Source organism: Dermacentor andersoni, chromosome 3 (assembly GCF_023375885.2).
Source record: "Dermacentor andersoni chromosome 3, qqDerAnde1_hic_scaffold, whole genome shotgun sequence".
NCBI lineage: Eukaryota > Metazoa > Arthropoda > Arachnida > Ixodida > Ixodidae > Dermacentor > Dermacentor andersoni.
Genome location: NC_092816.1, coordinates 223,374,147 through 223,397,887, shown reverse-complemented (window position 1 = coordinate 223,397,887; position 23,741 = coordinate 223,374,147). Strand labels below are relative to the sequence as shown.

At 46.2% G+C, this 23,741-nt stretch overlaps 1 protein-coding gene across 1 annotated transcript in view; it reads right to left on the bottom strand.

Moving 5' to 3' along the window:
* The window catches only part of slgA (proline dehydrogenase slgA), a 339,042-nt gene that overhangs the window by 129,403 nt on the left and 185,898 nt on the right, over window positions 1-23,741 (bottom strand). Inside the window, exon 2 of the mRNA XM_050183796.3 lies at window positions 8,860-9,068. Coding sequence (XP_050039753.1) covers window positions 8,860-9,068 — 209 coding nt within the window. The remainder of the gene's footprint in view (window positions 1-8,859; window positions 9,069-23,741) is intronic.

Below are 23,741 nucleotides of genomic sequence, written 5' to 3'. Positions count from 1 at the left end.
TAGCGCGAGTGCTCCTAGGCTATCGACGTACCCCACTACCGTGCGGCAAGTCTCCTTCAGAGATGCTGCTGAACTACCAAATTCGTTCGCGCTTGGATACTTGCGTCCCGTCTCTACCTCGAAGTTACTCGCAGCCTCCCAGATTCCAGTCCGACGACCAGGTGTGGGTGCGCAACTTTGGCCAAGGGAAGCGTTGGCGTCCAGGCATCGTCAAGAGCACAGAGGGTTCACGCCTTGTAAAGGTCGACACTCCAGATGGCCTAGCCAGATGTCACTTCGACCAAATTTTCCGTCGCGTGCCTGTGTCACCCGTGACCCCAAAAGAGGAGGCTCCCGACTCCCTTCAACCCAGCCCGGACAACAAGAATCGGCCCACGTCCACGCCAGAAGGCCGGTGCAGCCTGGCCACTCCAGAAGCAACTGGCGCCGCGCCTGTTCCTTTGACAACACCTCCAACGTCCCTCCCAGCCGAACAGGCTCTCTGTCCCCCAAGTCCGCCGGTCTTACGGAGGTCTACCCGACAACGAAGACCCGTGCAAAGACTGAAGTTTTAAAAGAAAGGGAGAAGTGATATGAAGTGCTGTGCCACACGCGTCAAACATGATTCGTTCTTTTTATGTTACGTCATAGGCAAGCAGCCTATATATATAATTTGCTGTCACTGAAATAAAACAGTGCGGTACGTGCTTTTGGATCGTCTCCGTCACTCTGCCACCCGCTACAACAGAAAGTGCCAGTATATTTAATGCAGCCTTTTCGTCTGTCTTTATGGAAGAACCTAACTCTACTGAAACAGAACTGTTTTCTGTTGGTCTACCTGAAATGCCACCCATAAGCATAAGTTCAATTAATTATGGGGTTTTATGTGCCAAAACCACTTTCTGATTATGAGGCATGCCCTAGTGGAGGACTCCGGAAATTTCGACCACCTGGGGTTCTTTAACGTGCACCTAAATCTAAGTACACGGGTGTTTTCGCATTTCACCCCCATTGAAATGCGGCCGCCGTGCGCGGGATTTGATCCCGCGACCTTGTGCTCAGCAGCCTAACACCATAGCCACTGAGCAACCACGGCGGGTGATAAGCATAAGTTTCTCTCGTATCCTGTCCTTAATTGAAAAAATGAAGTTGTCAATTTCTACTGGTACGGATGAAATAAATTCCAAGCTCTTAAAGACACTAAGTACATATCTGCCAAATTTTCACTATTGCTGTTTTCCCAGTCACTCTACTCAGGAATTTTCCCTTACAACTTGAAGTGTGGGAAGGTCATTCCAGTTCACAAAGCAGGCAACAGAGACTGTCCGCTAAATTACCGCCCCATATCACTAAACTTGCAAACTCATGGAACATATCATATACTCTCAAATCATGCAGTTCCTGGATTCTAACAGCTTTTTTAATCCCTCTCAAATTGGATTTCGAAAAGGCCCCTCATGTGAATTCCAACTAGCCTTTTTTCTTCACGACCTGAATGCTAACCTCGACACTAACCTACAAACAGATGCTATTTTTCTTGACTTCACCAAGGCTTTAGATAAAGTATCCCACAAGCGTTTACTAATGAAGCTTTCTCAACTAAATCTGCCACCTGACATTCTAAACTGGATCGCCCAATTTCTGACTAACCACTCTCAGTTTGTTTCCCTTAACAATGTTAAGTCTAACTCACTCCCTGTAACGTCAGGCGTGCCGCAGGGATCTGTCCTCGGCCCGCTTTTATTTCTAATATATATCAACGACTTGCCTAACAATTTATTATGCAACATCTGCATGTTCGCTGACGGCTGTGTTATCTACCGCAAAATAACTAACACATCTGAACAAATAGCCCTACAGAATGACCTTCATAAAGTGTTCGACTAGTGTAACTGCGACTAATGACCCTTAATCCTAACAAATGTAATTTAGTTTCCTTCCACTGCCACAAAAATCCGCTCCAGTTTCCCTACGAAATCGCTAATATACCAGTTGAAACAAGTGAATCCTATAAATGCCTTGGTGTAACACTAACTCCTGATCTTTCCTGGCGCATGCATGTCACGAATATCATTTCATCGGCTAACCGCTCATTCGGATTTCTAAAACGTCATCCGTGTCACTCACCCTACCACATAAGACATTTGGCTTACCAATCGCTCATTCGGCCCAAACTTGAGCACGCATCACCCATCTGGTGACCTCACCAATTTTATTTGATTAACGCTATTGAAGCAGTGCAAAATTGTGCTGTTCGCTTCATTCATTCTTCTTATTGATATGATATCAGGGTGTCATCCCTAAAAAATGAATCTGGTCTGCCCACTCTTTAGTGTCGCCGCAGGATCGCCACACTATCACTTTACCACAAGTCTTATCACAGTTCTTTCAGCCATCCACCTTACATCGCTCCCGCCGCGCGCACTTCCCCCCCGCATGCACAATCCACTTCAAGTCACCCGACCCCGTTCTGGCACCACAACTTTTTCTGCATCATTTTTTTGCCGCGCAGCTTCAGAATGGAATGGCCTTCCCCATGACATTGTTTCAACCACCTGTCCATCATGTTTTATTCAAAGTGTATCCATGCACCCGTCTTGTTAACCTGTGGCATTTGTAACATCTCTCTATAACCCACCCCTTATGTAACACCCCCTTGTGGAGTCCGTCCTTAAGGAAATAAAGTGAAGTATTAGAAGCATTACCAGCTGCATCATGTCAGTACTGCTGGGTCCTGTAGCTCATGAACAGTGTGCTCACCAACACAATGAGCCTGCAGGGGCTGATAGCAGCGCTCTGTGCACCTCTTTGCCACCTACCATGTCCCCTCTTTTGTACTGTGTCATTCAAAGATGTTGCCTTACCAACTAGCTCAAAATCAGACTTTACTGTAGAATCATCTCGAGGACCTCCTAAATTATTGTTTCTATGGTGTCAGTTCTGCGTATTTCCCCATAATTGTTGACGTTGGCATAGTTGTTTAGGTCCAAAGAAAGGCCATTTATCGTATTTACTCTAATCTAATGCGCACCTTTTTTCTGATAAAACGGGTCCGAAAATTGCATGCGCGTTAGAATCGAGTATGACCATAGAGTTTCTAAATAAATACCCTAGAGGAAAATGTGGCGCTAATGTCTACAGGGGCTCTCCTGAGCGTTGCCTCAACCTACATGGGAATGATGGGGAAGTACAGGCTTCAGGCTGACTTCGATCTTTAGACTAGCGGCGTTTGCTTGTGGCGCAGTAAACGAAGCTATACTCAAATATTATTGCGTAAAATCTAATTTTATTTCTGCAGTATGTTATATAATGTACAACACATTACATAAACTTTGTATGACTTTAAGATGGAAGCACGGTTTACTATGGTTTATCACCAGGGCACACCAGGGTATGCATTCTTGTGCAATTCTGTTCCTGATTTAACGCCAGTGAATCATTCATTATTTATTTATTTTTACAACAAGTGTCTACTACGACGCCTGCTCGCTGCAAACACGAGACTTTTCTTGCAGACGACCGGCACTTGCGAACTCTCTCGCTCTTTAGAAGGGCTGCGTTGGCTGTCACGATTGCTGAACGTCTTCAAGTACTTTTAAGCACATCTGCTGCAGTACTAGCTAGGACGCTAGTGGCCTCCTACGAGTATGCTTCATTATATTTTATATTGACATACCACTTGTGCAGCATTATGGTGTGGCTTTGCACTTACACATTTTGTGGCACTAGACTACAGCCAGGAGGCAGCAACCTTTCCTACCACAAGTAAGTTTCTGTTCTCAAAGTCCTAAAACACGCATTTCAATGAGCACATAAACGAGCAATGCATATAAAGCCCTCAATGAAATTTGATTGTTAAGCCACTAGAAGTACAACTGTATATGTCTTGTATCAGTAATGCCTTCTTTTTCCTATTCTGAAGTTTCATAAAGCACATAACGCTACAGCGCCAACCTAACACACTTAACAAACCAAGGCCCAAACGGTCAAAAAATGTTCTTTCAACGTTTACGGTGCCGTCACTTTCTCGTCAGGGCTTCGACACCACACCACGACACAAACATTGTCCCAACCGCTGGCCTAGCACGGTATCGCCACTTCGAGCAGCATAACAAAGGCAGAGAGCTTTGCGTTGCACTGTCCCACTGCAGGTTATAGCAATTGCACTTGGAGCGAAACCAAAACTAGAGTGTACTAGAATGGAGGAGTGGGTGCAACGGAGACCTCGGCAAGCAGTAAGAGTGAAGCAAAATATGTTGAAATTTGTGGCGGCACTGCAGTCGCCTTCTTCTTAACGCTCCTCCTTTTTCTGACGTTCCGGCCAATCCGGTGCCTCAGCGGCGCGGCGAAACCATGCCTACCGACGGTGGTTACGGCGGCGCCAAGCTGTCGTCTGCTCGACGCACCACCATTTACTGAGCACACTGTTGTTCTTTTGTTTGTTTCGTCAATTTTTGTTCCTAGTATGTGCAAAAAAAATAAGAATACAATAAAATTACTGCTTTGCCATGAATTGAGGTTCCTCACTTCCGTCAAACGATGCCGTCTGCACGATGTTTACGCGCGCAGACGGCCCTCGCATATGTCTATAGTTTGTCTCATAACTCGGCGATTTGGCAGAGTGAATGAGAGGATGAGCACACCTCGGCGAAAGAACTACTGTTGTGTAGTGTGTTGCATAACCATATACAGTAGATCGAAAGGACAGGCCAAACACTCGTGCTTCGGAGTCCCTAAAGATGAAGAAAGGCGACGCGTGCGGGAGCTCAATCTTCACCGCACCGATCGGTCCTTTGGAAGTCACTGATTCCATTTATGAGCTGCACTCTGATGTAAAGTACGTACTGAGGCATTATGTGCATATCATTGAACGCCAGAAAGTATCTACACAGCATGGAAAGCCTGCGCTTCGGTCTGATGTGGTACCCACAACTTTTTGCCGTATTTTCTGGAGTATCTCTATGAGCAGCCTACACCCGAGCAACCTACACAAAAAAGAATGGCCTCACATGCAACAGATGAAGGCTGGTCATCAAAGAGAACCCTCCCGCTGTCAGTTGAACCGTCACTGACATTGGAGGCACGTGACAATGGAAATCTGCACGAGCTCGAAGACATAGACAACCGATAACATGCTTCCTAATCTAAGCAAATATAAAAAAATGTGTTTTTCTTTATTCACCCAGGGGATCTAGAAAACCAACTATATCTCAGGCGTATGATGCATAAAAATAGGTAAGAAAGCGGCTATTCCGTAAATATCTTCAAAACACACAATGAACCTACAAAAAAAAAAGTGCTGCACGTAATGAATAATGTGACCCACATGCTCCCTAAATGTCAAATTGCTGCCGTTATTCAGGCATCAGGGAAATTTTGTTAGCGTTCAATATATTACATCTTGAAGGGGCAGCGCAAAAAGACGATGACAGAAGGTAGGAACACACAGGACAGCGCTGAACTCACAACTAACTTTATTCGAAGGCATACATACACTTAAGTACACAACCCTAGCCACGTGCTCTCCCATCTATGGCGTCATTATCAGTGCGCAGGCAAAAAACACGCAAAAGCATTTAATCTAATGCTACGCTATGAAGCGGGAAAAAAATTCAAATTCACTATCATGCAAATTTATCGATGGCATGCTTACACAGAGCGACCTTTTTTCTGATATAGAAGGCCTCAATAATCTCCCTCATAGTCTGATTTTTTTGCGTGGAAAGTATTGTGGTGTTCTTATATATTGGAGTGCACCCATGCTCAGAGCAATGCCGCGCGACATGCGAGTAGGCATTACCCGTTAGTGAGCGCCTATGTTCAGACAATCTAATATTGAGGCAACAACCTGTTTGACCGATATATATGTGACCGCAGGAAAATGGAAGTTCGTAAACAACTCCCATTCTACAGTGCACAAACGGGGACGTATGCTTAACAGTCAAGCCTTTCCCAGCATGAGTGGTGGCAGCCTGGGCCAATTTCCTATCGATCTTACCACAAATATTGATCAACTTGTTAGGGGCAGAAAAAACAACCTTTATATCAAATCTGCCAGCTACATTCCTGAGATTATGTGATAGTTTATGCAGATATGGAATTACAACCAGTTTTTTCTTCCTGTCAGCAGGCTCTGGGTTATTCATTCTTGAGGGTGCTCCTAATTTCACACGTTTAACAAGCTTCTGTACTATCATGCGGATAGCATCCTCTCGAAAACCTGCCGCTCTCAAACGCTCCAGTTGTGTTAAGAAACTCTTAGACGTCTTGTGAAAACACGATTTCGAAAGTTCGGAAAATAAAACCGAAAACGCAATGCCGTTTTTTACAACCTTGGAATGTGCGGAGTGAAAATTTAAAATTGGTTTTTCTGACCTTGGGCAATACATCCAGCACACATGCGTATCAGTTAAGTTGAGCCTCATATCTAAAAATTGTTACGCATGTGTGCTGGATGTATTGCCCACAAAAATCAGACTACGAGGGAGATTATTGAGGCCTTCTATATCAGAAAAAAAGGGTCGCTCTGTGTAAGCATGCCATCGATAAATTTGCATGATAGTGAATTTGAATTTTTAAGCCGCTTCATAGCGTAGCATTAGATTAAATGCTTTTGCATGTTTTTTGCTTGCGCACTGATAATGACGCCATAGATGGGAGAGCACGTGGCTATGGGTTGTGTACTTAAGTGTATGTATGCCTTCGAATAAAGTTAGTTGAGAGTTCAGCGCTGTCCTGTGCGTTCCTGCCTTGTGTCTTCGTCTTTTTGCGCTGCCCCTTCAAGATGTTCAACCAGTACCAACTCGCCCAAATGTCGATCCTTCTTCAATATATCGCTTTGAGAAAGGAAGAAAACAAAGGTTTACCAATTTTTATTTAACCCCTAATTATGCCATACAGTTCATTTATTCCTGTACGTCATCCGATTACTGCACATGATCGCCATTTCTTCGGAATATGAGCTCTGCATTTCGTTATCTCATTACACAATGAAACACGCACATAAGGATTAAAAAGTAAATCAAACTGCAAACACGATCTATCTGACTGTGTGGCTCCGGCTAATCTAGGCACGGTCATCGTCGAACGCAACTGCAACACTGCGCTTGACCGCGGCCGTGCTTTTATTCGGCACGCTCTGACGCTGCCGACCTGCGCCTCCACCGCGCGTGGGGGCGTGGCGTCCAGAAGAAGGCGATGGTGGCGCCATCTGGATTTTCAATAAAAAATGCCTCAGCGCGGAGCCCTTGTTGGACCCACTCTGCCAATCTAGTACACTCTACCAAAACTGACAAAAAATACTTGTAGACTAGTTCGCCAGTCAACAGAATGCCAATCCGAAGCCTGTGCTTCCCATTATTCCCATGATGGTTGAATAATCGCAGTGCCAGATTTCCCTCTAGTTATACTGTGAGTATTCGTAAGCAAATGTGATCAATTTCTCTCAAGTGTACGCACTCCTGTATGCAGAAGCGAACCCGCAAATGACTTAGGCGACCGTATTAGGTATGGGCAAACACTCGCTCAGTATTCTTGTGCGGTAAGAATGTTTTCATTCCTCTGCGTATCTCCATCAAGAAGCAGCTGCTTGTAGCAATAAATGCCCTTTTTTGTATGTTCACACTGCTCTGTGCTGAGTCATTTGTTGCCAAGAGCATGCTCAATCCCAATATCATGTGGTTCTATGTAAAGGAACTCCACTAAAAATTTTAGCTACTACTCACGTATGATTTCTTCTACATATTCATTCAGCAGCATTATGCGTAAGTGGCCAGCACTGAATACATGTCAAGAAATAGCTAAACTTACTTTAAGCACTGCTTAATTAATTTATGCATTTGCAAACAACTTCACTATTTTATTCTATTGAGCTGTGCTTCGTCATAATCTCTATGCAGGACTGTAGCCGAATAGGCCCTTAAACAAAATGGTAATGCATATGGACAATAGCTGACTGAACACAAATATTGCGTGAAACACGTAAATTGTGTTTTTTTTCAGCTTCAGTAGAAAAATATTCTTGGGGAGAAAAGACATCAAGGCTTCATTCTACTGTCCTACAAGACAATTCCAAAATCGTACTGAACTTCTTGCAATTTGCGTTTATTCCGCTAAACTTGAGTCACTCTGTAGCATTGAGCAATGTGCGCCACTGAACATTTGGGAGTCTGTGCACCATGTTGACTGGTAATCACCCAAATAACCTTTCACATGTGGCTCCTCCTGTGCTTACGTCTATCTGTGCTTATACTATACATTCAATATGAGCTGCAATGCACCAGCCGTGGCCACGAGGGTGCTCTTGAGAAAAAGAGGAAAGGGATTTTCCATTCGAGCAATGTCGTCCTTCATCTGCTTTCTTCGTGGAGCAATAATACACTGGCCCTGTGAGCAGCACAGACGTCCTTAGGCACAGCATGCGTCGCCGTGGCGCACCCTTGCTTTAGATTCGCAACTATTCTCTGTTTTCCTCTCTCTACTTTTTTTTTTTCATAATAAAGCAATAGCTGCATGGTGGGCCAGTGTATTATTCCTCCACAAGGAAAGCAGATGACCAACAGCAATGTGTTGCCGCTCATACTGAACGGGAGAGTACACATGTTTGTCAGCTGCACTCGCTGCTGCAATGACTCTCTTCAGGTGCAACTGGAGGGAGCAATCTCACCCCTTGAATTTTCCTCCTCATGGCCCATCAATCCAAGTGAGTGGAAGTCTGCATTTTTCAATATCAGCCCTGTGCTCCTACGCTCTCTCATCCTCTCTAGGTGACATTCTTTCCCTATTTGTCCCTGATCATACTGTGTCCTAAGTGGGAACCAAGTTCCCCAGCAAACACCAGCATTCGCAGGTCAATGCACGCAGAGGTTGGCCATCACGTACGCCATCTCAGCCTCTCTGGCCTCCTGCTCGGAGAGGTCCTCCTCGGCACTGTAGTCGAGGATGGCCTTGACGCCAAAGGACTGGAGGCGCTGCAGGAGGGGCTGGATGGATGATGCCGACTCGCCACCCACAAAGTGGCCGTAGAAGGTGTTCCGCATTAGTGCCCGAAACATCCGGCGGCCTAGCACACGTTGGCCTAGCCGGAGGAGCTGCACAAGTGAGAAACGACAGCAATATATTGCAATGCACGTTCTTTCGCAGAACATAATGTTCGTTACCTTGGTGAATTCATGCATGGTACAACACTACCTGTGATAGACTGACCCCTGCAACCGAACGCTTGGTAGACAGGCTTTCAAAAACAAAATGGGCATAAAAGCAGGGGTGGCGTCAGAATTTTTTGACAGGGAGGGCACCCATGACAAGCGAGTTCCTTCGGGGGAGCAGGGAGGCGTTGGAGGCGAGCAGGGAGGGGAACTTAGGCGTTGTGTTTGGCTATGTGTAACTGGGCTGAAGGCCTTCTAAACCCACCAGTGTGAATAAGCTATTCCAGCATCACAGTAAGATTTAAATAAAAATTTAGCATATTTACACAGCAGGGCTTCTGCTAAGAAAATGAAAATTTATGTGATACATGGCACAGCACTTACATAAAAAACAGAATTAAAGAAAAGAACAGGTACTCAGCAAAAATAAAATACCATCAGTTAACTAGATCACAATATAGCTTCAGCAGAGTAATTTCACAACAGGAGAGAGAACTAACACCACTAAGCAATGTGCCTATCAATTCCAACTTCGGTGAAGATGCGCTAGATTACTAAAAAAAATTATACACTTTTGTGGCGCTGATTGGCAATCCTAAGCACTGGAAATGGGAAAAAGAATAACGAAAAGGGTACATGGGAAAAGAATAACAAAAACAAATAGAAGGGAGGAGAGAACTGCAAAAATTGAGCACACAATAGGCATTTCAGTCAATGTGACATTTGGCCATACAGTACAGCAGGTTTCACAAATGCATATAACAGCTCTCAGACTATTAGACTGTTCACTACACAAGCTATGCCACCGACATGGCCTGGAACAGCACCCTATAAGGAGTGTCTTTCAGAGTGATGACAGGGAAGGTTTCGTCACAACCACAGATGCCAATGCCTGCGCTGTGACAGTATTTATTTATTCGATGGTAAAGCGGGTGTTCTAATACTGGTATAGGTGTCGGTCCTATGCCCGTGCCGCAGAGATACAATGGGGTATCACTATACCGGCATACTAGTGCAGACGCATATGTCGATTAGAGGTGCGCAGCATCAAACATGTCGACAGTACACTGAAGATCTATCTTATTGGCAAGAGATCACTCGACTGCAAGCACAGCTAAGTCACTCAGACGGTTATTCGTCATCTTGCTGCCAAGATAAGTCTTCAATCTTCGAAGGCCCGAAAACATGTGCTCGCAAGATGATGATGACGCCAGTATCGTCAGGGCGATAACACCTAGCTTGTGCAGTTCTTCGAAGGTTAGCTTATATTCTCCCAAGACAGTCACCAGTTGCAGCAGTGTCTCAATCTTGCACTTCCTTTTGGCTTCTATGCGCCGAAGAAGCTCCGTTTTCACAGCTTGCACTTTACTTCAATGCTTTCGATGTCGCATGCATAGTGCTTGGCAAAAAGCTTGAGCCAGGAGATGTCCATAAAATTCTCACTCCGGAGGTGGGGCAGGCGGAAATTTGGAGGGGGGGCTCCTTGTGCCCCCCCCCCCCCCCCCTGGCGCCGCCCTTGCATAGAAGCACCGTGAGATACCACCCAGCATTACGTCTTATGTGCCGTTTACGTTCATGTTGACAGACATATTTGCTGCAAATAAGACAAACACACACAAAGGAAGACACAATGACACAATTGCCGCCCGTGTCCTCTTCCTCTGTGTCAATGAGTCTTCCATTGTGCATGTGTCTTATTTGTGCCAAACATGTCTTTCAGCAAATACCAAATAGGCCAAGAAGCAGTTCTCTCGAATTTAGGTCCATGTCATTGTGCACGCACTACAACATATTAGAAGAAGACTCGCCAACAACCCAATACAGCCACTGTCATCGTCAGCATGTACAACCACTGCAATTATTCATGCCAGCCCCCATACGCAGAGAAGGGTTGGAAACTAAACGATGGCCATAGTTTCGTTTTGCACAACCGCATATGTGTGCACGCAGAGGGGTTGTTGGTGCCAGGGGGTAACACTGGCCATCTCTCTTCAACCCTTGAAGGGGTCCCTCACAGCCTCTAGAGCTACCATGTGACCTGCATCTACTACAGCAAGCTGAATGGAGTGTGTGCACTTTCTCTGGAACGTCGACAAGACTTCAAACTAAATAGCCTGACTCTACTACACATACAGTACTTCGTTTTTTTTTTTACATTTTACACGCTTCATTTTCCATGCTCTTTTGCTAACTGTTGCAGCACATATCTGCCATCGAAGACCATCTTTCCACCTAAACTGACACGCCGTTTCTTCAATATGTGCCCACCCCTCATGTGATGTCCTGTTCAGGGACCTTTGAGGTATAATAAATAAATAAATAAAATCTCATTTCTGCTTCGTGCTATGCTTGGTTTTATGCTTTTGTCATCAAATAACAGCACTTATGCTGTACACCTTAAATGTTGCTGTTGCCTTGTCACCTACGCTTCCTATAGAATGTCGAAAAATGGCAGCCTAACTCCTTAAGTTCATATTTTATGCACTGGACCCTTTTGCACCATTTTAATCAGCAGACGTGTCGTCCCTCTTGAGTATTTATCTTGTCATCCGCATTTTTTTCTTTGCTCTAGAATGTCGATTTTAACCCAGTCAGCTCAACTGGGTACACACGTGCAGATGACTGTGGACACGGGCGCACCTGTATTGCTTTCTACTTTCGACACAAATACCGGACGCGTGTTTGTCTAAAGCTGGCTTCTCTGCACTCAAAGGCACAGTGGGGGGAAGCCCACTTTTATAAAGCGGTTTTGTGACCCGTTCACTGCGCAGACAGTACATCGTAAATGCTTGCAACAGAGAATTCGTCACGAGGCCAGCAGTAGGCAATGCTTTTTTAATTAATTGTTTAAAAAGGCGAATAAATAAATAATAAATAAATTTGCTTCATCTGTAATAAGAAGAGCTCGCCTCCCTGTCCATCGTGCCGGGTGGCGTATTTAGAATTGCTCGTAGGTACAACGGGGCGTGCCACTTTTGACGGAGCTCGACGTTTCTGCGCAGGCGCGAGTAAGAGCGGGCGCGAGAGAGAAAATCTGGAGGCTTTTGCTCCTTGAATATATGACTCAGCCTAGGCACTACGGAGGAGGTTTCTTAGACTGCGTTGTATTCGTTTGTCCCCTGACATGCCGGCATTGCGGAGTTCGGTCGAGTTGGTTTATACGCTCCGCCGCTGGCTGCCCGCGCGGTGAGGCAGTGGGCGCGGACGCCGCTTGGTGATCGCTGTGTCTGAAGGGACAATGTTCTGACTGGTGTTTTATAAGTCGCGGGTCGAATTTTTCGTCGCGACGATAGATCGGATTTTTTACAAGCACTGCTCCAGGAGGGCACATGTAACCGGCAAACGGAGGCCTCAGGAGAGCACCTGAGGTTATATTAAAGCAGGCGGCGCAGGATCTCCGGGGCACCCAAGCGGTAGCGGGGGGATCAAAGCTGGAAGCCGGGCGGCCCGTGGGTTGGGGCCGCAGAGGCCGAAGCGTGCCTGGGGGTGTTCGCATAAAACATTGGCTGTCCGCGATAGCGGACAGCCGATCTTATACTCCCCTGGCACGCGCAGGCCTCTGCGAGCCCCAACCCACGGACCAGTCCGGCTTCTAGCTTTGATATCCCCGTTGCCGCTTTGGCGTCCTGGAGGCGCCGCCAATAATGCGAAATAATGACACGTTGTTTTCATTAGTAAAAACATGATCGATTAAATATGATTGCGTCGAGCCGCCAACTTGCGATGCTAAGTTCAGCACAACCGCGCCCCGCGACTTCTGCCGGCACGGCGCGCCTAGGGACAAGCGCATACACCGCGCCCCAAGGGACTCCTCCGTAGTACCTAGGCAGAGTCGTATTTTCAAGAATCAAAACTCCCCACATTTCCTCTCTCGCACCCGCTCTCACTCGCGCATGCGCGCAAACGTCCGTCGTCTCCGCAAGTTCCACGCCCCGTTGTACCTACGAGCAGTTGGAAATACGCTGCCGGGTGTGCTGCCGCTGCTATCATGAACGAGGGAAGCACGTGGCTGGCGTAAATCGAGCAGCCGACGCCTTCGTGAAGTGGCAGCACGTCCTGCTACATGCTACGTTCGTTTGTATGCGGACAGTTTGGGAGTGCTGCCATCACGTCGCGCAAGCACGTATGTCACGTGGTACTTTTTTCTTTTATTTCGCGGGCATGCGCAGCAAGCTGAAGAAGTGTCACACTTAATAGATAGAAAGTTAGCAACTGTCTAATCGGACGTTCTCCAAAGCACTCTACAACTTACTAATAAGAATTATTTGCCTAAGTTCGTTGCTTCAGAAGCTGGTTAATTAATCTTGACTAATTATCTAATTCAGCAAAATCAAAAATATAGTCTGACGCACTACATACAAAAGTGAGCAACATGCATTTGGTGGCGTCGTCCTAGATCCCATCGGCATATTTTTAAACTCTGGCTAAAGTTACCTGAAACACTCTGTATACTAGTAAATGTTTTACACGCTCTAATAAAGTATTTTAATAGCACTTTGCCTCTTACCAGGAATTATGGGGCACAAATGTAGGTACGCGTGTCCAGCCTCGTTTCTGCCTTCTTGAATAAAAGGAAAATGTGTACGCTGGAGGGTCTCGAATTAGGGTCCCCCAGATGTTCTACACATTCGGCCACAGATATGAAAAGAGTGGATAATCATTCAACCTCACCGCGACTCCTAACGGCACCTTTGAGTTGACTGGCCTGTGCGTAACGTTGCAGCGCATCGGCGCGCACGCGCGAGTGGTCCGAGGCGAGAAACTGGGTTGGATGCTCCGAGCGTCTCCTTTGGAACGGAGCGGTGGGTTGAGCCATCAAGCTCTTGCTATTACACTGCTTAATGTCCTGCATAGGTTAAAAAAAAAAAAAATACACTATGAACTCCCACAACCAAATTTTGCTTTTGTACGTCTCCGTTTTTTTTTTTTGTCATTTCATTACTTCCACCAATCTTCCAATTACCTCCACCGCGGACATGTTTACCTTCCCCTTGCTCTAGCTGAACCCAAGGGCTTCAAGGGCGCCAGTGGTGCCTAAATCGACTGCTGGGCAGATATCTTCACATTCTAATAAAACATGCTCCATCATTTCCCTAGCTTTACCGCAGCAACCACATGCTTCTTCTTCCTTCTTATATCTCGCTTTATAGGTGCGTTTTCTAAGGAATCCCGATCTCGCTTCGAAAAGTAATGAGCTTTCCTTTGAGTTATCATGAATTGTTTCTTTCCTGATTTCGTTTTTTCCTCTTAAGTAGTTACTCGTGGCAGGTTTCCAGTATTTGAACCATATACTTTTTCTCCCGGTATATTTCCCATTTACTGGCTACTTCATCTTGTGGCAGCTGCGCCTTCTTTGTCTCCCTGCGCTCTCGGGATGCTTTCTGTCGTTCGGCGATCCCTTCTCGTATCTCCATGTTCCACCAGCTATTCGGTTTCTTTTTTCTCCTCCAACGAAGATGTTTCTCTTTCCATATTTCTGTCGTTATTACACTTAGACGCTCACTATATTCCCACTCTTTACTTGGCCATTTGCCAAGCTTTCTCGACTCTAGTGACTATATTTCTTATTTGTTCAGTGTTCAAATTTGGACTGGCCATTTTGCACTACTTACTCTCTTTTCCAACTACATATGCCATTTTCGAAATGATGCGTTTATGGTCACTCCCTATGCTCTTATACCCTTCCTCATCAATGACCATTTCTCCCAACTTATGAATTCCTCCTGTCATCAGAGAGTAATCAATGGTTGATTGCCGGTTTCCCACTTCCCACGTGATCTGCCCTTCACACTTATACCCTGTATTCACAATAACGAGGTTATGTTGCTCACAAAGGTCTAGCATCGACTTCCCGTTCTTCTCGGTATAGCCATCTAAATGCTGCATGTAGGCATTCATGTCAACTAATAGAATAATTTCAGCATCATTCTCGAAGCCCTTAATATCAGCACTTATGCATTCCACTAACTCTTTATTCTTTTCTGTGCAATTATTTCCGGTCCACAAATATGTAACGCCCAGCCAAGTTTTTTTCCCACTCATTGTACCTGATAACCAAAGATGCTCCTGACATTTGGATTTACTCTTTTCCATTTGCCAGCCTGATGAATGAGCATTCCTCTCCCTCCCTTTCTTTCCGACTTAGTTCTGTTGCACCCTTCCCAAACATAATTCTCAATCACTGGCGGCTCTTCCAAGTCTCTAAGGTGCGTTTCTGTAACCGCATACACTCCTATTTGTTCTCTATTTAACTGCTCCTCAATCTCTGCCCACTTTTCCTTTCTTCTGCCGCCCTGCATGTTTCTGTAGCCTATTGCATGGCGACCTCTCTTTCCCTTTTTCCTCCTTTTTCTGTTATTGACGGCGATGCTATGGGCGTCTTGCGCTGGAGTTTGAGGTATAGTTGCGGCGCCTGGTGGCGGCGCGGGAAACGACATTTGGGTCGTACCAGCTTGGGTCGTATTGAGCCCTGGCTGTGGCGAAGCACGTTTCTAGGCCGAGTTTTGCGCCGATTCGCACTTTTTTCTGCCCTGTTGCGAGTGCGAAAAGGCTCGTCACTTGTCACAGACCACATCGACCACGCTGCGAGCTGGTCGCAGCCTATATTTTAACGAAAACGGACTATCCGTGTGTCGTGGGACGTAATGCTGGAAGCAGAAGGAATCGGCGACGCCGATCTGGAGGGACCTAGCTAAGCATCGAAAAAAGCGTCACCGTCGATACTGCTGCGTCGTGGGCTCCCATGAACCAGAAGGCCTGAATCCCAACATCCGATTCTATCGTTTCCCTTCGAGGCCTCACGAAGCGGCCGGAGCGTCGGGTGCGCTGTATAACTGCAGTTCGTCGCGCTGGGTAAGCGAAACTTCGCGCCATGCTGACTGCTTCACCTGTCTTGAAGCTTGCTTGATTATAGATCTGCGTTCTAAAATTCGGTCTTTTGCACCTACAGTCCCGACGGCAGACCGACATAGCAGCAGGCATGGCTGGTGATTCACGATTCGAAACCCGGCCACAGCAACAATTAACAATTCGACCGGTGCGAAGTGGTGAAGTGCCCAGGTGTGTGCAAATGACCACAAATGGCCGGGTTGATTCGGTGATAATTCACTACCCCACTACGAGCAGCACAGGTTAGAGAGTTAAATGCGCTCATACTTGACCTCAAGCCAGCATGTTGAGGCAGCGCAGCAAGATAGTATTGATTACAGCAGATCGATTTTCGAGCGTTGTCATTAAAAGTTACATCAAGCGAGCAGCGCACGAGCTCGCGCTGCGCGATTCGCACGTACGTGCGAGCTCATATGCATTGCATCAGTTATTACCAGTTACTAAAAGCGACAGATGGCCGCTACTACAACGCAGGCCTAACTACTTGTTTAGCGGCATGCAGTCAACAAAGATTGTAGGAGACCCGCCGTTTCGCGGCGTGTCGAAAGACCGCTGCCGTCGCGGCGCGTACCGTCGTGTGCTCGAGCAGTTCCGTACACATGATGTCTGCTTATCGCTGCTGTGGATTCATTTATAGAAAGCATTTCCTCGCGTTTGTGCGCCTGAATCTAGCAGCGTGCAAGCCTTACCTGAAGTTCCACTTCGTACGCGACTTGCTTCACTTGCGATTGACACCGCGCTAAAGCTTCGCCGCTTAATTCTTGAACGGCATACACGTATTCGGCACTGCATAATTTCTTGCCTTTACGCAGCGTGCCACTCCTGAAAAAATATTCGGCGCCCGATATTCACTGCAGGCCGTGATACAACACAACCGAAAGTGGCGGGTCCATATTGTAAACGTGCTTTCCGAAGCAGACGACCGAGCTTGGTACGACCCATTTTAGGACAGAGGGCGCTTTTTAGCACCTTTTTCGCAGCGCCCCCTGGGCAATGCAAGAGCTCCCCTAGGGGACCTACTTCATTACTATCTACTCTGGCCTCCTGAGCGCCCGTGGTAGGGTGGCTAGCCACCCTACCCGTGGGCCCCCTAAAAAAGCAACAGCGCGACCAGCAAGTTGCCAGCCCACTTCTCGTGTAAGCCTGTAATTGAAGTGGATCGCATCTCGTTGAAAACCACCAAACCTTCTCACTTCCCTGTTTACTTCGACAACCTCGAAGCCTTTCTCTCGGCTCATTTTCCATATCACCTCATTAGCAACCACTACGGCTCTTTGTACGTGACTGTCACGCACAGGCACATCCGGCACCGTGCACACCACGATCTGCATTTGAGGGGATAAGTCACGCAAGTCGTCCACCCCTTTCGCCAAGCGCTGGGCTGACACACGGGCACTCTAAAGTCCTTTAGGTAAGGGGACATCTACCGGAAAGGCGTTCAAGTGCAGTGACACACGACAAAGGAGCATCTCCTTTACGGCAAAGTTCCTTTTCGGGAAAGGAGATCGCGCAACTACTTTTCGAGCGGAAAAGGAGTTACTCTCGCACACAGCGTGCACAACTCGTCAATAGAAGGAAACCTGCCACACAACTACGGTGCCCATAGGTATTTTTTTTACCTTGCGAAAATCTTTTAATTGTTAGCGGTGATACAATTTGTCGAATAGTGAAGATTTCCTCTAGCTATACTCTCAAACACTCGCATAACGTCGCTAGTGCCACCATGTTGAATTCCGGCAGTGTCGTCGTCGTTTGCTGCGCGCATGTGGTGTGTTCGCGTCGCGAGATGGAGACTGCACAATCAGCGCCCGCAGGAAATACCCAGAAGAAACCACAGTTGTTGGAGTAACATATTGAATAAAACGCGTTACGCCTGCGCGCACAAAGGAAGGGACGACAAAGACGTGAAAAAGGATGACAGAAACGTGGGCATCGCCAGAATAAACAGCAGGCACAGCAAAACACCGGCTGCACATAGCTGCTGGACCAAGTTAAATGGCTGCTAACAACGCAAAAACGCGAATAAAATAAACGACTGTAAGCATTATTAGCCATCACCAATGAAAAAAGAAAATATTTTTAGGATCTACAGTAGCTAAGTGTAATTAAATACGCAGTTTTTTAAGAATGTTTGCTCTCTTGCGGCTTTAACAGCCAGCGCTATTTTTCTTGCGGCGTTCATCTGAGGAACTACCTAAAGAAGTTCAGTGCGTTGCCGTGTGTCATCGGCGTAACTCCTTTCTGCAAAGGGTCCTTCAGAGTAGCAGAAGGGGTTTGCTGGAAAGGACTTTAGTTTTGCCCGTGTGTCAGGGTATTAACGCCCCTCCATACACGTTTCCGCCGGCAGCGGCGGTGGCGCGTGGATGCAGGGGCTTTAGGCTAGCCTAGAGTTACTGTATATGCTACCACAGGTAGCACCTGTGGCAGCATATACAGTAACTCTAGGCTAGTCCAGTCCCTTTCCTGTTTAGGACGTCAGTTATACCCCTGTCACACGGCAAATCTAATGTCATTTCCAACAAATGACATTTGTTGCGATTAATGTCATTATCACAGCGCGCTGTCACACGGCGAAAACTAATGTCATTTGAAAATGATGACAATGACGATAGTAAAAAAGGAAGACACGTCTCAAACCCACTTTTGTCCAATAATTATTTTCCAATATGCTAAATTCCACTAGAATATGTGATCGTTGCCTTCAAACCGTAGCGTTCGATCACTAACTTGTCGACATTGCCAACGAAGTCGAGTCGAGCCAAGCCAAGCCAAAGCTAAGGCAAGCAACAGCGCGAAGAGAACGATAGGCGCGTCCGCTACATCTGCTGAAGTGGTATGAGAAGGGCAGTTGCATGTCATCGCCGTTCTGATGTGCATGCAGCCCACCTGCTACTACGACAAGGTTGCGCATGTGGGCATTTTCCGCGAGCTTTTCTTTTGCTCGCTCCATGACAGAACCCAGTGTCCGCCCCGGAAATGTCCCTACCCGCAACTACTCATCAAGCGATGCATGCCGCACAGTGTGTTCGAGTTGCGCATCTTTCTTTGCTCTTCTGTTAAACTGCCGACGTACTTGTAGTTTGCATACTGGCTTTTGCTTTCTTTCTCTTCATTCTCTACACACATATTTTCGCTCTTGTTTGCCAGTAGGTGACGCGTTTCCTCGATGTAGGTCTCAGTTTTAGTGCAGCTAAGTCCGGTGGGATGTTTTTCAACGATACAACTGATCAGGAGCTTACAATACAAGGCCACGAAATACCCCGAGTGGCCGAATACAAGTATCTCGGGGTTTGGATAAACAAAGGGCACATGTACACGGAAAAGCACGAACAGTCTCTAATAGCAAAAGGGCGAAGAGATGCCGGGATAATGAAACATAAGGCATTGTGGGGTTACAACAGGTATGAGGTACTGAGAGGCATTTGGAAGGGAGTAATGGTGCCGGGGCTTACTTTCGGGAATGCGGTCCTGTGTTTAAGGGCAGACGTTCAGTCGAGACTAGAGGTAAATCAGAGAGCTGTGGGAAGGTTAGCACTAGGTGCCCACGGGAAAACCACAAACGAAGCAGTACAGGGTATGGGCTGGGCGTCATTCGAAGCACGGGAAGCTCAGAGTAAAATCCTATACGAAAAACGTCTGAGGAAATTGGATGATAACAGGTGGGCAGCTAAGGTGTTTAAATACCTATACAGAAAGAGCGTTGACTCACAATAGCGGAAAAGAACTAGAAAGCTAACCAGTAAGTATGCCAGACACGAGAACGAAGAAAGACAGAACATTAAACGACAGGTTAAAAACGCGGAAGGTAAAAATTGGATAAATTCAATGGAAAAGAAGCATAGTGTTGAACTATATCGAGACTGGACACAGCAGATCAGGAAGGAAGCGTTTTAGTATAACTCAAGAGGCAGTGCCCTACTCTTTGAAGCTAGATCAGGATGTCTTAGAACGCGGAGCTATAAAAAGAAATTTAACGAAGAAGAAGACACATGCACTGTGTGTGGTAAATATGTAGAAACAATGGAACACCTCATACTAAAATGTGATGGTATCAACCCCGATGTCGATGCGGCCACAGTCACCCTTCCTGAGGCCCTAGGGTTCAGAGATAATGATAGTCATGTAAATAAAGGTGCGGTGGAAATTAGCAAAAGGCGATTGGAGGATTGGTGGCTCAAAAGCAGAGAGGTGACATAAGGTTAAAAGGGTAGGAAGATGTATTTAAAGAAAATCGAGAAATTCAATAACACACAACACAGATAAAAATAAAAGGCAAAATAACAATCTGAGCATGGTGGCAACTGCCATCGCCCCGTTTCAAAGGGGACGCTCCTACCTTCCTTCCTTCCTTCCAAACAATAAATGGATGGATGAATGTTATGAGCGTCCCCTTTGGAACGAGGCGGTGGGTTGTGCCACCAAGCTCTTGTTATTATACTGCCCAATGTCCTACCTAGGTTAAAAAAGAAAATAAAAAAAAAACACACAATGAATTCCCAAAACCAAATTTTCTGACCCCCTATCCTGAACTTCGTTTTTGTATGTCTCTGTCTTTTGTCGTTTCCCTACTTCCACCAATTTTCCAATCGCCTCTTACTAATCACTATTGCGGACATGTTTGCTTTCCCCCTGCTCTCGCTGATCCCAAGCGCTTCAAGGAGGCCAGAGGAGCTTAAACCGACCGCCGGGCAGATGTCTTCACATTCTAATAAAACGTGCTCCATCGTTTCCCTATAATTTTACAGCAGCATGCACATGGCTGTTATGACTTGTTCTACCTCACTTTACAAGTACGCGTTCTAAGGCATCCTGATCTCGCTGCGAAAAGTAAAGGGCTTCCCTATTTCAGTTATAAATTGTTTCTTTCCTGATTCCCTTTTTTCCTCTTATTAACTTACGCATAGAAGGTTTATTTTCCATTGCCACCGCCCAAGAGATCGTCTCAGCATCTGTCTCACATTGCGTTTGACGTTCTTTGTTGCGGTGTTGCTGACCATACCGGTCGCATAGTTGCTGGTAAGGTTCCAAGTTCTTTTCCTCCGCTGTGAGTCAATATTTTTTTTCTGTACAACACTTGAACACCCTCGCAACCCATTTACTTTCTTTCATATTCCTCAGTCGTTCTTCAAAATCAATTTTATTCTCAGCTTCCCTAGCTCACTTCAAAACTTGTCCAGCCCTTATTACCCTGCAAAGCTTAATTCGTAATGTTCCCGTGAGCGCCCAACGCGAGGCGCCCCACTGACCTCTGGTTCCCATCGAGTCCTAATCGTAGCCTTGACTTCAAGCAAACAACCGCATTTCCAAATGTAAGCCTTATAACTATTACATCTTTCCACATACCCCGGAGCACCTCGTACCTATTGTATCCCCATAGCGACCAATGGGCCATTATGGCCGCATTTCTTCGTCCAGACTGTGGGGAGGCGTACTGCTCCTTGTCCCATATGCTCTGGCAATGCCCTGCGTTACGCAACTCATCGCTAACCACTCTAACCGACTGGAAGGCAGCCCTTAAGAGCGGCGACCTCTCAGAGCAACTACGGGCTGTCCAGAGGGCCTGCGACAGGGCGGAGGACCACGATCTTCCGACCCCGACGTGGGTGCGGCCCGCGACGGCTACGGGGACTCCCTGAAAAGGGAGGTACCCTAACGCCGGTTCCTCAGGACCATTAATAAAGTTCCTTGTCTGTCTGTCTGTCTCTTCCCTTTTGCTATCATTGTTTTTTTCTTCTTGTATTTACATATATTTATTGCCTTCGTTTATCCATACACCAAGATATCTGTATTCGTTTACCCGAGGCATTTTCTGGCCCCCTACTGACACTGTCTGTTCACTGTTTTCATTGAATGCCATAACCGGATTTTTAATGCTAAATTTTAATCCTAAATTCTCGCATTCCTGTCCACAGATATTAGCCAGACGTCGCATATTAACTTTTGATGTTCGCAGTACGTGCTGCCTCGGATCGCTCTGCCGCCGCTACCCTGTCGGCGCCACTGACGCCACGCCAGCAACAGAAGTTGCGCGTCAAAGGGGCATATAATTTGCCCCTTTGACTTTTGCAGCACTTGTTCGTTTTTCGTGTGCTTCACGATAAAGCCTGATACCTCCTTTTACACAATTTTCACTGGAGAACCTCCCGCTCGTGACTGGGCGAAGCAAACTCGGCGTGAGCCCGGGCGGCACATACTGTAAAGATCGCCTCCCTTGCGGATTACCCGATTGCCACTGCAATAAAAAAGGCTTTAGAATGCGTCAGTGAAAGTTATCTCTGTCACTGACAAATCTGATTTTCAATCGCACATTAAGAATCATTAGTCTAGTGTTGCCAATATTTTCTGAAGCCACTGAAGTGAGACAAAAAAGTCACTAAAATTCTAGCTAAAACTGTAAACTAAAAACACTTCAATTTAAGCCAACGTGAAGTAAATCATTTACCTAGCCGTTCATATTGGTCCATGCAGCTGAAGCAAAACAGTAAATTTACCAGCAGGGTATGGAGGGCTTTAGCTATACTAACATATTTGCTATAGGGTGGGCGAATATTTGAAGGTTCGGAAACGAATAGTTGGTGTGTTGTATTTTCTTCCGTGTACTATTCCGTATTTTTTAAATATCAAGACTCATAAACTATTTCACAACAGGCGGCTGTTAAAATCGGCTTACTGTTCTCCACCTGCTGAACAAAGTATCGGAAATTATAATCATCAGAAGTAAAACAGCGACCAAGCTTTTGACACAATGCAGGAACAAGAGCACTAAAGCAAGCTTTGTTTTCGGTGTTGCGGTGGAAGTGTGGCGCGGGTTAACTCTCCTTGGGTTAGATCTTGTACACGTACATAAATACCGGAGAATGCACGGACGTGGGAAATGCTGGCACGCAGTAGCACATATGGTAGTGCAACGCGCGCGGAATTCGGAGGTTGTGGTTTCGGCTCTCAACATCAGCCCCCATGTTTGTTTTTTCCTCCATTTCCCCTTAGCTTCTCATTTTTAGACCAAAATAAATATTCCTGCTGCAAATACGTGCATCTGCGTTTGTCTATTCGATATTCCATACTTAGTATTCGTATTCGATTTGTACTTGAAAAAGTCGATATTCGATCATCTACCTCTAATATTTACATACTGAATTATGACAGCTTAAAATTTTCATTACCTTCAGACTAGAAGTTTGCAAATACAGCACGATTCAAAAGAACACAAGCAACATAGTTTTCCTAGCATGAAAATGCATTTAGTCTGCAGACAGCATTATCCCTACATTTCTTGTGCTCCCCGACATTCATGGGAGCAGAACTAGATTCTGTGGAACGTGCTTGGCCGCATGTTGCTAACGAAAATGACAATTACTCGAGCTTCGTACAGGTTAAATACCATGTTTCCGCCCTTGATCGAGCTGAAAGCCGCCGTGAAGTACTGAATGGTCCAGAAGGCGTGAGAAACGGAAGCAATTTCTTCAGTCGTGCGCGAACGAGCTAAGCTGTTCCAATATTTACGGCTTTTTTACGCAGTCCGTATGTCTTATTCGTCTGCTGTGTTCTACATCTGAACAGAAAATTCATTCCATTTCGTTTCGGCAAATTGTTTGCGTCTGACATGCGTGCGCACGTCCACCAATTGAATGGACACCGCTGAGACCACAGCGTTTAAATGCATTCGAATAGGTTTTGTAGATAATAAGGAAGTGACTACAGTGATGGGGCCAGGCACTTTAGCATCCA